This window comes from Crotalus tigris, unplaced genomic scaffold, assembly GCF_016545835.1.
Source record: "Crotalus tigris isolate CLP2741 ecotype Arizona unplaced genomic scaffold, ASM1654583v1 scf7180000020326.198739, whole genome shotgun sequence".
NCBI classification, from domain to species: Eukaryota; Metazoa; Chordata; class Lepidosauria; order Squamata; family Viperidae; genus Crotalus; species Crotalus tigris.
This window is the reverse complement of record NW_024097966.1, coordinates 43,720-59,671: the sequence shown is the minus strand read 5'-3', so window position 1 is coordinate 59,671 and position 15,952 is coordinate 43,720. Positions and strand designations below refer to the sequence as shown.

The 15,952-nt window shown below is 45.7% G+C and overlaps 1 protein-coding gene across 2 annotated transcripts; it reads right to left on the bottom strand.

Annotated features, from left to right (window-relative positions):
• Nucleotides 1-5,129: 5,129 nt before the first annotated feature.
• On the bottom strand, nucleotides 5,130-15,625 carry LOC120318623 (zinc finger protein 665-like). Of its 2 annotated transcripts, XM_039366475.1 has the most exons (6): nucleotides 15,433-15,625; nucleotides 14,333-14,876; nucleotides 13,254-13,380; nucleotides 12,786-12,856; nucleotides 9,369-9,495; nucleotides 5,130-7,496 (listed from the first exon to the last, which is right to left on the bottom strand). In XM_039366475.1, exons 2-6 carry the CDS (start codon nucleotides 14,735-14,737, stop codon nucleotides 5,458-5,460), a joined length of 2,769 nt encoding a protein of 922 aa, XP_039222409.1. In that variant the 5' UTR covers nucleotides 14,738-14,876; nucleotides 15,433-15,625; the 3' UTR covers nucleotides 5,130-5,457. The 2 variants fall into 2 exon arrangements, with proteins under 2 accessions (XP_039222409.1, XP_039222408.1); XM_039366474.1 differs by lacking the exon at nucleotides 15,433-15,625 and having other exon boundaries at nucleotides 14,333-15,125.
• Between the last annotated feature and the right edge of the window lie 327 nt (nucleotides 15,626-15,952).

The window sequence follows — 15,952 nt, the reverse complement described above, 5'->3', positions numbered from 1 at the left end:
AAAGCAGGCAGGAGACGCGGTGGCATTTCATCTTCTCAGACACGTTGCACAACCCCTTTTTACCCTGGCTCCCGGCAATCTCACTCGCTCGCTTTCCGCAAACAAGTGAGCTGGGAAGGAGTGTGTGATTGGCATTTCTGAGCACAGCTGAGCTGTAGTTGCACACGCTGATCCTGCACTCCTACCCAGTTAACTTGATTGCAGAAAGCAAGCAGAAACCAAGAAATGAGTTGGCGCTAGTGGCAGCAGACAGAAAAAGGTCTGGATGCCCCTGCTCCTCTTTAACATGCGTTCAAGGCCGTTGAGGAAAGGGCGGGAAAAAAAGCGGAATGAGGGGGAGGAAGATGACCAAGACACTCGCCTCGTGCGTGCCTCCTGGAGTTTGCCTTTACACTGCCTCTAAAAGCAGCTCATTAAAAAAACTTTAAGCCCGCGATACAGGCAACGCTGTGCGCTTCTCCTGGCCCGAAATGAGCTGGCACTGGCGGCAGCATAGAAAAAAAGGTCCAGATGCCCCTGCTCCTCCTCAGCATGCGTTCAAGGCTGTTGAGAAAAGGGCAGGGGGAAAAAGCAGAGTGAGGGGAAGACGACTAAGACACTTGCCCCATGCGCACCTCCCGGAGTTTGCCTTTACACTGCCTCTAAAAGCGGCGAGTTAAAAAAATCTTTAATCCCGCGATACAGACAACGCTGTGCACTTCTCCTGGCCCGAAAGGGGAAACTGGTGGGCAGGCCAGCTGGCCGTCATGGAGATGGCAAAGGGTTACATGCTGTGAAAGTGTGGGGGGGAGGGAGTCAGGCAGGCACGTTTTTCCCTCCACACCTGCATTGATGGCTTTGCCTGGCGCACATCAGCAAAACAAATGTGGGCCTCAATCCCCACCTGCTGCCACGGGATGAGTCCTCCAGGAAGGCGTGCGCCATCTGGCCGCTTTGCTTTCCCTTCCATAAAGCCGGGCACCTCGGGGAAAGTCTCGAGCCCTGGGACACAATGTGAGGGCCATGAGGGGTATCACAAGCTCGCGGGAGGGGAGAGAGGAAAAGAAAATGGAAGAGAGTGAGGCCACAACAAAGACAGAGAAGGGGGGAAAGGAGGGGCGGTTGTGAGGTTGGTGGTCAGGGCTGCGACGCGGGCAGTCTCAAACACCTACCTGTCAAGGAAGTGGATGGCTCTGTCCCCTTCAGACTCGCGCTTGCTTCTGAAGAAGAGGGGGGAAGGGAAACACAGATCCTGTACGAGAAGAAGTCAATCCGGTTGCTGGACAATGAGTCCCTGGGGAGGGCGGGGCCTCGCTCTGCGCCTGCGCTCTTCGCGCACCCTCGGTAGGGTTCCTGCAGACCGCCACCAAGCAGCATGTTTTCTGCAAGCGAGCTGGGAAGGAGCATAGCGGGGGAGAAGGCAATGCTGCGTACCATCAGCCAGGTGCTCGCGTACCACCACCAGTTGAAAAGCCCTGGTTTAGGGGATTTAAACTCTACTGAAGATGTTACCTAGTTGGGTAACGAAACATTCAGAAACCAGCCCACAAGCTCGGAGAACGAACCTTCACCCTCAAATATGGGAAGCTCTCTTTCTTCCCAGAGTAAATGGCACTTGGTCTGAAGAGGGGAGAACACCTCTGAGGAATGTGGTCAGGCAACCAAACAGCAGTGTGACTACCACATGTCTCAGAGCAGAAGGCGCTCAAACATTTGAAGAATAGAGGAACCGTCAAAGGCAAACCAAAAAATGCCAAAGCAACACTAAGCATCAGCCATCGATCCGAGATACTTACTGCATAGATTTTGTTGGCTGGGAAACGATGGATCTTGTTTAATAAACATGGATGGGGCAGAGTCAGCAAAGTCCTGAGTATCATGGCCCCCCCATTATTTCAGATGGTCTCACGCTCAGAACAGTATTTCACATAATCATTGGATTTGAGGTGGCCCTTCCTGCTGGTCCAATTCAGTTTGTTTAGTTAAATGTGTTCCCTCTTTATTTTGTTGTCTTAAGTTTCTAAGAATGTAGTTTCCTTTTTTTCACATGCTATGCTACACCTTCACACCCTTTTGGAAAAAAATGAAGAAAACACAGCACTAATTTGAAGCAACTCACCTATCTGGAGATGCAGAATCAGGAAAAAAAGAGGGAAATTCAATTACTCTTTTACTGACAAAAAATGGAGGAGAAAATAATGTGCTCCTTAGGAAAAGGGGGGGGGGAAGTCCTAAATAATTGATTCTTCTTAAATTAAGGGACAAGACTGTAGCAAACATTTTACGGAGTTGGTAAAAATGGGCTTTTTGAGATGAGGAAGTGCGTTCCTGCTTTTAATCAGGGATTCAGTTGAGGAACTTATTGAGTATTTGATAGTTTCACCACTATCATCATCGTGGCATTTTTGTAAAATTCAATTACTTATCCGGCAGCGTGGGACGATCCAAGACAAGCCTTTGCTTTCTTCAAAAGGGCATTTCATCAAATGCTTCAACGGGGATATTATATCCCTCCTGATTGCCTTTTTTTCAACATTCCTACCTGCTTCAGTCTGTTTTCATGGCATTTAAGTTGAACTCTGATGAACCTCATTGGGCTCCAATCTAGTTCCAGTCTGAATCTCTTAAATGGGGTCCCAGAAGTGCTTTTTTCATGAGGCAGCTGGACTTTGTTTTTCCTTGAAGACGTTTCGCTTCTCATCCAAGAAGCTTCTTCACCTCTGACAGGATGGTGAGGAATGGAAGGATTTTAAATCCTTGCAGACAGCTGGTCATTTACATTCTTTTTGACAGTTGTTGAGGCCACCTGGAGGTTTATCTGTGTCCTCAGGGTCACCCGAGTAGTGCAAATGGGTGTGGAGCCTTCTTGGAACTGCTGAAAGGACTGTGTTGTGGACTGGAGATAGATTCTGTCTATTGAGAGAAAGCTGTTCAATTTTGACACCCATTTGCACCACTCAGATGACCCTGAGGACAGATAAACCTCCAGGTGGCCTCAACAACCCTCTAAAAGAATGCAAATGACCAGCTCTCTGCAAGGAATATAAATCCTTCCATTCCCCACCATCCAGTCAGAGCTGAAGAAGCTTCTCGGATGAGAAGCGAAACGTCTTCAAAAGAAAACAAGTCCATCTGCCTTGTGAAAACAGCACCTTTGGGATAATCATGACCTGGATGACTCAGAATCTCCACAGACACTCTTAAATGGGGGAACTACTTAATGTTGGCTCTCACAATGGGGACAGGGATTCATACTTCCTTGGTCACAACAAATGAGGCAAAATAAAAGTTCTATTTTTTTCTCCCCCTTTGACCAAATCCACTGATAGATACCAATTGGGTATACTGATAGCTTGTTTTCTTCAAGTCCCTTTTTAAAATGCTCCTTGCCAACCTTTTCATTTTTAACCAAAACATTTTGGGCGACTTTTATCAATCGCTCGCTCTCAGCCTGACCTTTGCCACCGCACAGGACTATTATTTTGGGGGAAGTAGGAGAGATTTGGGTATTATGAACAAAGGCAAAGATTTGTGTATACAGGTGGTCCCCAACTTACAACAGTTCATTTAGTGACCATTCGAAGATACAACAGCACTGAAAAAGTGACTTAAGACCATTTTTTCACACGATTGTGGCACCATCCCTGTGGTCACGTGATTCACATTTGGATGCTTGACAACTGACTCACATTTATGACCATTACTGCATCCCAGGGTCATGCGATCCCCTTCTGCGACCTTCTGACAAGCAAAGTCAATGGGGAAGCCGGATTCACTTAACAACCGTGTGACTAATTTAACAACTGCAGGGATTCAGTTATCAAATGTGGCAAGTCGTAAAATGGGGCAAAACTCACTTAACGAATTTCTCACTTAGCAATATAAATTCTGGGCTCAATTGTGGTCGTAAGTCAAGGACCTGTATTTGCCACCTCGGAGTGTTCGAATATATAAAAAAAGAGAGATTAAAAATATAGTAATAATGCCAAATCCAGTCTAAACAAATGGCTGACTGTGCAACAAACCATAATAATATGAAGACCATCACTAGCTAAAGAACTGGCGGCTATGATTTCACATTCTGGTGTATATATAATAATCATAATAAATAGCAATAATTCCTCCTTCTTCAGGCATTCCTTTTTAGAGTCCTTTCAAACTTTTCTCCTCTTTTCGCATTTTCTTTATTGTCAGAGAAAATGTTTTGGATGTATCCCAAAGATGCTTTTCCACCAGGCAACTGGACTTTCTTGTTTTTCTTTGAAGACCTTTCACTTCTCATCCAAGAAGCTTCTTCAGCTCTGACTGGATGGTGGAAATCCAAATTCAGGAAACTATGACCTGGATGACTGGGAATCTTCATAGACGTTTTGAATGGATATTTAGGATTTTTTTGTTTGTTGGTTTCAACAAATGTTACCGACTGAGGCCTACTTGAGGAACGAAGCCTAACTTGGGCCATCTGGAACATTAAACACTGCAAGTTGTTTGGAAGAAGAAAAAATAGTAATTACAAAATTTCATAATTATTGGTTGGTAATAATGCTGAGAAGAACCAAATGGAGGAAGTTATAAGAAGTAAAGCTCAGATCCAGGATTTTAATCAGAGATCTCTTCAGGGGATCAAAATGATACCCACAGGTCATGATCAAAACTCTTCATCTTCACTTACGTGTATCACCTTCAAAGAAATACGGCTTAACATGTGAGATGAACCAGTCAGAAATATTATTTGGCAACGATTATGATTCCTTTTTGAGTAACAAAATGAAGTTGCTTTTTATCAGGGCCACCTTGCAGGTTCAGCCATCACTATCCTTTCGATATTCCACTCATTTACAGTTTCTCTCCTGAGTGGAAGGTCTCTGGGATGTAAGCTGAAGGGGTCTCATTGAAACAGTTTCTTTGATCCATTCTAGGTGTACTTTTTATACCAAATGGATACAGTCTTTCTACACACTGCACATTTAAGACCATGTAGCTCAACCAAACTCACACATTTATCTGTTTTCTCTTGTGTTGTTGTTTTTTTAAGGAAAAAAAAGGCAGTCCTGGTACCGTATATGCCGGCGTATTAGGCGACCTGGCGTATAAGACGACCCCCGTCTTTATCGCCGAGTCGCCTTCCTAGAACGTCATCTTATATGCCGGAAACTACCAGTATTTCCGGCGTATAAGACGACTCGGCGTATAAGACGACCCCCGTCTTTGGCGCCGAGTTTAGCGCTTCCGGAAGTCGTCTTATACGCCGGCATATACAGTAATCAATTTTCATTTATTCCAGGCATTCTTCCCACAATACGACTTTTAATGAGAAATGAACTTCAGGTGTTTTTATGGTTCTCCCATATGTGAATTCCTTTAGGTCTGATAAGGCTACTTACTGCTGCAACTGAACAGTCAACAAATTTCTATTGTTTCTTTCCTTGTTATGTCCCTTTGTGAGAAGAAAATACTTGAGTGATGAAAACTCCCAAGTTACGATTTCTCTCTTGTGTGGATTCTTTTATGCTTCGTAAGGTGACTATTTCGACTAAAACTTTTTCCACAATCTGTGCACTTGCAGGGCTTCTCTCCCGTGTGGATTTTTTTATGTCTCGTGAGGTGACTTTTGTGACTGAAGCTCTTTCCACACTCTGTGCAGTTGTACGGTTTCTCTCCCGTGTGAATTATTTTATGTATGATAAGGTTGCTGTTCTGACGGAAATTCTTGCCGCACTCCGTGCATTTGTACGGCTTCTCCCCCGTGTGGATCCTTTTATGGCAAATAAAGACACTGTTCTGACGGAAGCTCTTTCCGCACTCCAGACATTTATACGGTTTCTCCCCTGTGTGGATTCTTACATGCATCATCAGATTTGCACTGGCACTGAACGTCTTTCCACACTTCAAGCAGGTATATGGTTTCTCCCCAGTATGGATTCTTTGATGGTATCTAAGACCATTGTTATACGAAAAGCTTTTTCCACACTCTGTGCATTTATACGGTTTCTCTCCTGTATGCATCCTTTTATGATAAGAGAGATGACTGCTTCTATTGAACCGCTTTCCACATTCCAAACACTTGTAAGGTTTCTCCCCCGTGTGTATCCTTTTATGGCAAATAAAATAACTGCTGCAGTTGAAACTCTTTCCGCATTCCAAACACTTATACGGTTTTTCCCCCGTGTGCATTCTTCTGTGATATGTAAGGTGTAAGGCTGCAGTAAAACTCTTACCACACTCCAGGCACTGATACGGTTTCTCCCCGGTGTGAATCCTTTTATGTTTGACAAGGTGACTGTTCTGACTGAAACTCTTTCCACACTCCACGCATTTGTATGGTTTTTCTCCTGTGTGGATCTTTTTGTGACGAATAAAGTAACGGCTGCAATTGAAGCTCTTCCCGCATTCCGAACACTGAAATGATTTCTCTCCCGTGTGCATTTTTCTATGATAGGTAAGATCCGAGCGCACACTGAAACTCTTTCCACAGTCCAGGCACTGATATGGTTTTTCCCCTGTATGGATTCTTTTATGTTTCAAAAGGCTACTGTTCTGACTGAAGCTCTTTCCACACTCCAAGCATTTGTACGGTTTCTCTCCTGTGTGGATCCTTCTGTGGCAAACAAAGACACTGTTTTGACGGAAGCTCTTTCCGCATTCTGTACATATATATGGTTTCTCTCCTGTGTGGCTTCTTACGTGCATCACAAGGCTTGAACTTTCACTGAATTGCCTTCCACACTTCAGACAAGTGTATGGTTTCTCCCCAGTGTGGGTTCTTTTATGTCTTGTAAGGTGACCACTCTGGTTGAATCTCCTTCCACACACCAGGCATATATACGGTTTCTCCCCTGTATGGATCCTTTCGTGTATGATTAATTTACATCTCTGAGTGAAGGTCTTTCCACAGACCAGGCACACGTACGGCTTTTCCCCTGTGTGGATTCTTTCATGTATGGTAAGTTTACATCTCTGTGTGAAGGCCTTTCCGCACTGCAAACATTTATATGGTTTTTCCTTTGGGGGAGTTTCTGCGGGTGAAATAAGCAACTGTTTCTTACTGGAATTCTCTTCATACTCACACTGTTTTTCACTGTTATGGGAAATAGGATGACTGCTCAAATCAAAACTTTCCTCACAATTTATAAATGCATAGGGCGTGTCTTTGAGATACGATTGGTAATGTAAATTAACAGAAGAGGTATAATTGACCTTCTTCCCATCCTCTTGATATTCACATTGTTCCTCATCAGTCTGGGTTATACAATATTTACGGAAACCAAACTTCCTGTTGTCTCTTTCACCACATCCACTAAATTTTCCTTTATCTTCTCGTTGTTGAGCTCGCTGGGTTGAGAAGTCAAGGAATTCATTATATCCAAAAGGAGAAGAGCTCTTCCTTCCATACATTATGCAACTTTTCTTACTGCTTTGTGATGTCCCTTGATTTCCAAGCATTCCGTCTTCAGACTTGATCATTTGTAATAGCGCTACACCGGGCTCCTTATAATTAATTTGCTCCTGTCTATAACCTGGTTTGGAGAGAAAAAAAAGTTCATCATTACACAATAGAAAAAAAAGCTGCACCTGTTATTTCTGTATATCTAAGATTTTACTGAGTTCTTTGTATGATTGAAAAGAACCAAATTTCTATTTTATTTTTTAATAGTGCCTTTGCAATTATTCCCTCTTAATTTTATGAGTAGAGTAGAGTAGAGTAGGGTAGGGTAGGGTAGGGTAGGGTAGGGTAGGGTAGGGTAGAGTAGAGTAGAATAGAATAGAATAGAATAGAATATGCAGGAAACCCTATACCCATTTCAGACAAATAGTTATCCAATCTCTTCTTAAAAACTTCCAGTGTTGGAGCATTCACAACTTCTGGAGGCAGGTTGTTCCATTGATTAATTATTATAACTGTCAGGAAAGTTCTCCTTAGTTCTAGGTTGCTTCTCTACTTGATTAGTTTCCATCCATTGCTTCTTGTCCTGCCTTCAGGCGCTTTGGAGAATAGCTTGACCCCCCTGTTCTTTGGGGCAGCCCCTGAGATATTGGAAGGCTGCTATCATGTCCCCCCTCGTCCTTCTCTTCATTAAACTAGACATACCCAATTCCAGCAACTGATTCCAGCAACCGTTCTTTATATGTTTTAGCCTCCAGTCCCCTGATCATCTTTGTTGTTCTTCTCTGTGCTCTATGGGGTATTATGAGGTATTTCTGGTTTTTGTGTGTGTGTGTGTGTGTGTGTTTTTAATTTAATTTTTTTGCAATTTTACAATAAAATCCCTCTCCCACTATCTCCCTACCCTCCCAGAAACCCTCACCCCTCTCTGTGGGCACGCGCACCATCGCCCCAGTCCTAGGCCTTCAGCTGGGTTTTATAAAACCTTTTTGCTTTAGGCCTCTGCCGCCGTGTGCAAAAAAAAAAAAGTTCAATCAGTCAGTTTCAACTTCTCACGGGAAAAAAAAAGATCTTGCAAAGTTGGAATTGATTGATTGAACTCTTTAATCTCAACCAGTCTGCCATTACCACTGTGGCCACGCCCAGCCAATAGGCCACACCCACCAGGCACTCGACAATGCATAAGTGGGTTTTAGGTTGCAGTTTGGGCATTCGGTCTCTAAAGGGTTCGCCATCACTGACCTAGGAAATCGGATGATTATTAGTAAGGTGACCAATCGTCCTCCTTTAGGGAGGGCAGTCCTTCTTTTGTACTCATTTAAATAATAATTAATAGGAACGTAAGCATAATTACAATATAAAATGTTATTGTTACAAACGTTTTTTATTATACATTTATCGTATTATAGCAGTGATGGCGAACCTTTTAGAGACCGAGTGCCCCAACTGCAACCCAAAACCCACTTATGCATCGTCGGGTGCCGGGTGGGTGTGGCCCACTGGGTGGGCGTGGCTACAGTGGTAACAGCAGACTGGGTGGGACTAAAAAGTTCAATCAATCAATTCCAACTTTGCAAGATCTTTTTTTTTCCCACAAGAACTTGAAATTGACTGATTGAACCTTTTTTTTTCTGTAGAGGCCTAAAGTGAAAAGGTTTCATAAAACCCAGCTGAAGGCCTAGGACTGGGACAACGGCGCATGTGCTCACAGAGAGGGATCTGAGTGCCGCCTCTGGCACCCATGCCATAGGTTCGCCACCATTGTATTATAGTGTATTCTGTATTGTTGCAATGAATAAAATGTTTTATTTACGATATTTTTTGTCTTCAATTTATTTGTGTCCTTCTCATTGTAAAAAAGTTGGTCACCTTATTATTAGGAACAGAAATCAAGAGGGAGACACAGGGCATATTTTTCCTGTGCTTATTCTAGCCAGGTGCTCTTAGCACTTAGGACAAAAGACTTTCCTCAATTAATTGAACTCAGAGCAAAACAGGTCCTTACCCAGAGCGGCCACATTCCTAGCATTCTCCAGCATGACTTCCCCGTGTAAGGCTCTCTGGCTGGGATCCAGCAGCCTCCATTCCTCCTCTGTGAAATACACAGCCACCTCCTCAAAGGATATCAAACCCTGAAAGTCAAAGGATATGTTCCTCAGCAGAAGTCCCAGAAAGTCTCCTTCTAGATTTCCAATACCCCCCCATTTTCCAAGAGAGAAAACACCCCTTTTCTCACAGGACGTACTACCTGGTTTTAGATTAGATTTAAATTCACTTTGGAAGCATTCACAAGTGCACAAAACATGCATATTGAAGTAAAAACATAACCATCCTGGAGAGACACAAAGCTCTGGAAATCAAAGGGTATGTTCTTCAGAAAACATCCCGGAAGTTCTGTCCCAGACTTCGTGTATCTTAAATAGCAAAGTTTTGTAAAAAAGAAAATGCTTTTTTTTTTTTTTTTTTTACAAAATCAGATGCCTCTTGTAAGATTTACTACCCCTTTGGAATATTCACAAATGCAACAAAGATGGAACTTGAACCTCTAGGTTGCAGTTTAATAATGCGGCCATCTTTGAGAATTCTTCCTTGGGAGAACATGGAATCATAGAGGTGTGCAGGGGAGGAGTGGCACCCTGATCCATTTGCACGGTTGGAGTTTCTTCCTGGCATGATTCATCTTCAGAACTGTGTGAATTTGTCTGACATGCTTCTCTTTGAAACATGATAGCAGTGTTTCAATATCTCAGGGGCTGCCACAAAGAAGAGGGAGTCAAGCTATTTTCAAAGGCGCCTGAAGGCAGGAAAAGAAGCAATGGATGGAAACTAAGCAAGGAGAGAAGCAACCTAGAACTAAGGAGAAACTTCCTGACAGTTAGAACAATTAACCAGTGAAACAACCTGCCTCCAGAAGCGGAGAATGCTCCAACACTGGAAGTTTTTAAGAAGAGACTGGACAGCCATTTGTCCAAAATGATATAGGGTTTCCTGCCTGAGCAGGGGGTTGGACTAGATAACTTCCAAGGTCCCTTCCAACTTTACTACTACTACTACTACTACTACTACTACTACTACTACTACTACTACTACTACTACTACTACTACTATTATTATCTTTTATTTCTTTTTTTACACCCCAAGATTTATTTTTGCAGGAGCAACCACCTTGTATAAATACAAACTTGGTATAAACATATTTTAATCTGATGTGTTTATGAACTTATTTAATGTCTATGGAGATTCTCAGTCATCCAGGTCATGGTTGTCCCAATGATGCTGTTTCATGAAGCAACTGGACTTTCTTGTTTTTCTTTGAAGAGGTTTCCTGTCAGAATCCAATTATATTTCATCTTTAATCATCAAATATAGAAAACCCCAATTCTGCCTTCTTTGGATTCTGCCATAAGAGGGAGAGAAGGGGGAGAACAAAGGGGCTTTATGGCCCTCACTTCCTTCAGTATACTTCTAAGGATTTGAATGTGTTTATTGCAACCTCAAAGAGTTTGAATGTAAATAGCACCAAAGAACCTTACCATGACAAAGGGGCTATTTACCTTTCATGTAGTTTATCTGAAGTCTCCATCCAGACGGAAGAAAGCATCACAGGGGTGGGATTGTGATGCCTGAAACTATCACTGGAAGGGGGGGTGATTGGGTGGGACTGCTGGGGAACCCCTTAAAACCTTGAATGGGAGAGCTTGGACCCCAAGTCCTGTCTAGCACGCCTGCAACCACTTCTTCTTAATAAAGGATTCCTGTTGGAAGAATTATTCCAAGAGTTCTGTCTTAAGATGCAAGTGGGGTGGGTCCTTACATTTCCCTTCTCATCCAAGACACAAAGACAGCAAAGTCCACATTTTGGACAGAGAGGATTGCTGGTTTGAAAGAGGGGTCAAAGAGGCCATCTATGTCAAAACTGAACAGTCCCCTCTGAACAGAGGGGGAGGGATACGACATCATCTATCTCCAGTCTACACCACAGTCTTTTCAACAGTTCCAAGAAGGCTGCACAGCCATTTGCACTACACAGGTGCACTACTCACTATCCTGATGACACAGATAAACCTCCAGGTGGCCTCCATGACTCTCTAAATTAAAGAAGGCAAATGACCAGCTGTTTGCAAGGAGTATAAATTCTTCCCTTCCCCACCATCCAGTCAGAGCTGAAAAAGCTTCTTGGATGAGACGTGAAACGTCTTCAAAGAAAAATGAAAAAGTCCAGTTGCCTTGTGAAAAAGCACCTTGGGACAACTGATTTAATGCTAATCAATTCTTAGTGTTATCATTTAATTGCTGTATTTATTAACACATTGTGAGGAGTCCTACTAATGGTTTAATAAAAGTAAATATATTAAAATGACTCTTTGCTTTCATAACGTGCTATCCGATTCTTCTTGCATCTGCCAGCAAGGGATTTATTTTAAAGTAAAATACTGTAAACGACTGGAGGAACAAGAAACCTAAATACTCAGCTATTTACACAAATTATACTGTTCTGTAGGGTGTCAACTCCACAAACGAGCATGGCTGCAGCCATTATTCCTACTCATTTTGGGTTGCCATATAGAATAGAGGGAGGGGGGTTGCCAGCTGCTTCGCTAGTCAAAATAATCTTTTGTCCCATGGGAACCAAGATCATCAGCTGCTCCTGAGACTGTAGGCTGGGCGTTGCAAATAAAGCCCACCAAGAAGATGTATTGGGGAACGTAGTTGCTTCCATAGCTTTAGGGGAGGGATTTTTTTTTAACTTTGTATTGGGGAATTGTTACGTGTATCTCCAGCTTTGGTTTCGCTTTTGGTGTGACATAGGATTGTGCAGAGACATCACCCTGCCAAAAAAAAGTATATATAGTCAAGGCCATGGTTTTCCCAGTTTGCAATGTATGGCTGTGAAAGTTGGACCATAAGAAAGGCTGAACGCCAAAGAATTGAGGCCTTTGAACTATGGAGCTGGAGAAGACTCCTGCGAGTCCCTTGGACTGCAAGGCATTCAAACCGGTCAGTCCTAGAAGAGATCAACCCCGACTGCTCTTTAGAAGGCCAGATCCTGAAGTTGAAACTCAAATACTTTGGCCACCTAATGAGAAGGAAGGACTCACTGGAGAAGGGCCTAATGCTGGGAAAGATTGAGGGCAATAGAAGAAGGGGACGACAGAGAATGAGATGGATGGATGGAGTCACTGAAGCAGTAGGTGTGACCTTAAATGGACTCCAGAAGATGGTAGAGGACAGGAAGCCTGGAGGAACGTTATCCATGGGGTCGCGATGGGTCGGACACGACTTCACAATTACCAACAACAGGGTTGTGCTTAAACAACCATTTGAAAGTGGGGCCAAACCAACTCCTGATCTCAAGGCTCTGCATCGAATCCCATGGCAAAACCAGACATCCCCACTGCCCCACAAAGATTTCTGTGCCTACCTGAGCTGTTGTTCCCCCACCCAGAGGAGATGCTTCAGCAATTTCCATCAGCAGCCTCCCACTCCCTGTGACTGAGATAGAAGGGAAGCACTATTTATTTATTTATTTATTTATTTATTTATTTATTTATGAGACTTATATACCGCTTTAAGTGCAAGCATTCTCTAAGCGGTGTACACCAGTAAGCAATGTATATATATATTTACATTGCCCCCCAACAATCTGGGTCCTCATTTTACCTACCTCGGAAGGATGGAAGGCTGAGTCAACCTTGAGCCGGTGAGATTTGAACCGCTGACCTGCTGAACAGAGTCAGCTAAAGTGGCCTGCAGTACTGCACTCTAACTGCTGCGCCACCTCGGCTCACTATAAATTAACCCCGGCCCAAATTTTGCGATTGTGTGTAAAAACAGCACATGAACGAAAGCACTTCAAACTTCAAGGCCCTCAGAACTGATTTTCACTTACGTGGCAACATGAACCGACTTGGATCCTCCTCGGGGATCCTTCCCAACGGTTGCTGCATAGAGGGACCAGAAAGACCTTCCTTTCTTTTGGGAGATACCACAACTGCCTTCATTAAAGGCTCCTGCCTCTGAAATAACAGCCAGAATCACAGGAGAACCAAAGTTACAACAACTGAACATTGGAACAAGGGAATTCTGTTTTGCCTTCAAAGCTGGACCATCTTATATCCATAGGCCAGGGGTAGGCAACCTTGGCTCTTTTATGACTCGTGGACTTCAACTCCCAGAATTCCTGAGCCAGCATGGCTCAGCTTGGAAACCTCTCCCTTTCTCCTCAGCATGGCTGGCTCAGGGATTCTGGGAGTTGAAGTCCACGAGTCATAAAAGAGCCAAGGTTGCCTACCTGGCCTAGGCCTAGGCCGCTTTATGACTCGTGGACTTCAACTCCCAGAATTCCTGAGCCAGCATGGCTCAGCTTGGAAACCTCTCCCTTTCCCCTCAGCATGGCTGGCTCAGGAATTCTGGGAGTTGAAGTCCACAAATCATAAAAGGCCCAAGTTTGCCTACCTCTGGCTTAGGCCTAGGCCGCTTTATGACTTATGGACTTCAACTCCCAGAATTCCTGAGCCAGCCTGGCTCAGCTTGGAAACCTCTCCCTTTCCCCTCAGATGGCTGGCTCAGGAATTCTGGGAGTTGAAGTCTAGGAGTCATAAAAGAGCCAAGGTGGCCTACCCCTGCCATAGGTCAGTGTTTCCCAAACTTGACAATTTTAAGGCATGAGGACTTCAACTCCCAGAATTCCACAGCCAGCAACGCTGGCTGTGGAATTCTGGGAGTTGAAGTCCACATGCCTTAAAATTGTCAAGTTTGGGAAACACTGCCATAGGTGAAGATGCAAACTCCCTTGGGATTCTCCTCCCTCCTGTGGAATGATCTGGACAAAGAAATAGAAGTCTGGATGGCACCGAAGGGGGAGGGCAACCACTTCAATTGCTACAACCCGCATTTGTGGTGAGCAACGCAGCAAAGGAAAGAAGGACCATCCTCCTGAGGGCATCCTCCGAGGACGGAGCCTCTCACCTGCTGCTTCCATTCCTCGGCCTGGCTCAGCAAGAAGCCTTCGGCCAGGGCCACCGCCTGGGAGCAGCTCTCCGCTCCGCACTCCCTCAGCCAGCCCGCCATCTCCGGGGGCAGCACGGCCAGGAACTGCTCCAGGATCACCAGGTCCACCACTTGAGCTTTGCTGCTCTTCTCGGGCTTCAGCCATCGATAGCAAAGCTGCTGCAGGCGGGTGCAGACTGCCCGGGGCCCCGCCGACTCCTGGTAGCCAAAGGGGCGGAAGCGCTGGGCCTCTGAGTCCGGCGGGTCCTCGGGGAGGGTCTCCCGCTTGGCTCCGGCGGCCCAGGCCTCTCCACCTTCCTCGGGCTCAGCTTCAGGAAGGCCTGAAGCTCTTCTCCACTCTCTGCCTGACTTCGGCACGTCCATCTTGCGGGCCAGGCAGGCCGAGCTTCCTTCACGGGCGTCAATTCAGCTCCTCTCCTTCTCGGCCCGCATCTAGCGAGGAGCCTCTGGGACGTTGAACAGCTTTGCTGTGGACCAGCAGATACACCACCTGCAAGGGCTTCTAAGACAGGGAGGAAGAGTCTGAAGCAAAAGCTGAGCAATCTCACACCTACAAATAAGGCTTCAATCAATCCGTCGGGCTAGAGAGCTGGAAGGGACCTTGGAGGTCATCTAATCCAACCCCTTTGCTCAAGCGGAAGACCCTATATACCCATTCAGACGGGTGGCGGTCCCAATCGTTTCTGGAAAGCTTCTAGGGGATGGAGCAGCCACCACTTCTGGAAGGCCTCCGAGATGCGCTTCTTGCCGGTTCCCCCCCCCCCCCCCCACGATCTGGTTCCCACGACCGGCTCACCCGCTTGCTAAGCCACCCAGGGCCATAAACCCAATTGCAAAGCAGGCGAGCGTCGCCTCCCCTTTGCCTCCTGGGTCCTCTAAGTCAATCCCACGGCTGGCCGGCGGGGGAGGCGATTCAGACGCTCCTCCCCGGATCGCGGTACCCGCCGAAGGAGACACACAGCGGGGAAAGCCGGAGCGGAGCTGAACCGGCCTCTCTCTGCCTGCGTGGGGCTTCACTCACCCACCCACGCACCCTCTTTTTGGGACGCCCCACTCACCACCTCCCTCCCAGCCTTCCCGAGAAAGAAAGCCTTTTGAACACGCGGGTTCGTGCTTCCCCACGATCCCCGATTCTGGGCAACAAAAATCCCGGCTCTTCAATTAGCCCCGCCCTCGCCGCCTCGCGGGGGGGGGGAGCTTGGAATGCGGGGCGAGAGAAAAAGAGAGAGCGCTTCTTCCTAGAGAGGCAACACTCCGGCAACCCCCCCCCCCACCCTCGCCGACTCCGGGGGGAGGGGGGGAAGGTTCGGAATGCGGGACAAGCGAAAGCGCATCTTCCTAGAGAGGCAACATTCCGGCAGCCTCCCACCCATCCTTAAAGGGCGCCCCCCCCGCGCTTTTTTCCTGCAGTAGCCAATTGCTCGCCAAGCTCTCCGGCGCATGCTCCGTCCCAGTCTGAAGGGAGGAGAGCGGAAAAACTACAACGCTTGCAGGATTATTGGATGGATTTGAATCTGTGGTTTCCAGGGGATTTGAAGGGAGGATTCCAATTGTCTTTGAGAGGGGATCCGCGAGGCT

Coding starts and splice junctions, on each gene's coding strand:
- LOC120318623 (XM_039366475.1), bottom strand. CDS start 14,737: ATGGACGTGCCGAAGTCAGGCAGAGAGTGGAGAAGAGCTTCAGGCCTT. Junction 13,381..14,332: donor CCGAGGAATGGAAGCAGCAG/GTGAGAGGCTCC, acceptor CTGTTATTTCAG/AGGCAGGAGCCTTTAATGAA. Junction 9,496..12,785: donor GTGGGGGAACAACAGCTCAG/GTAGGCACAGAA, acceptor TTTGACTTTCAG/GGTTTGATATCCTTTGAGGA.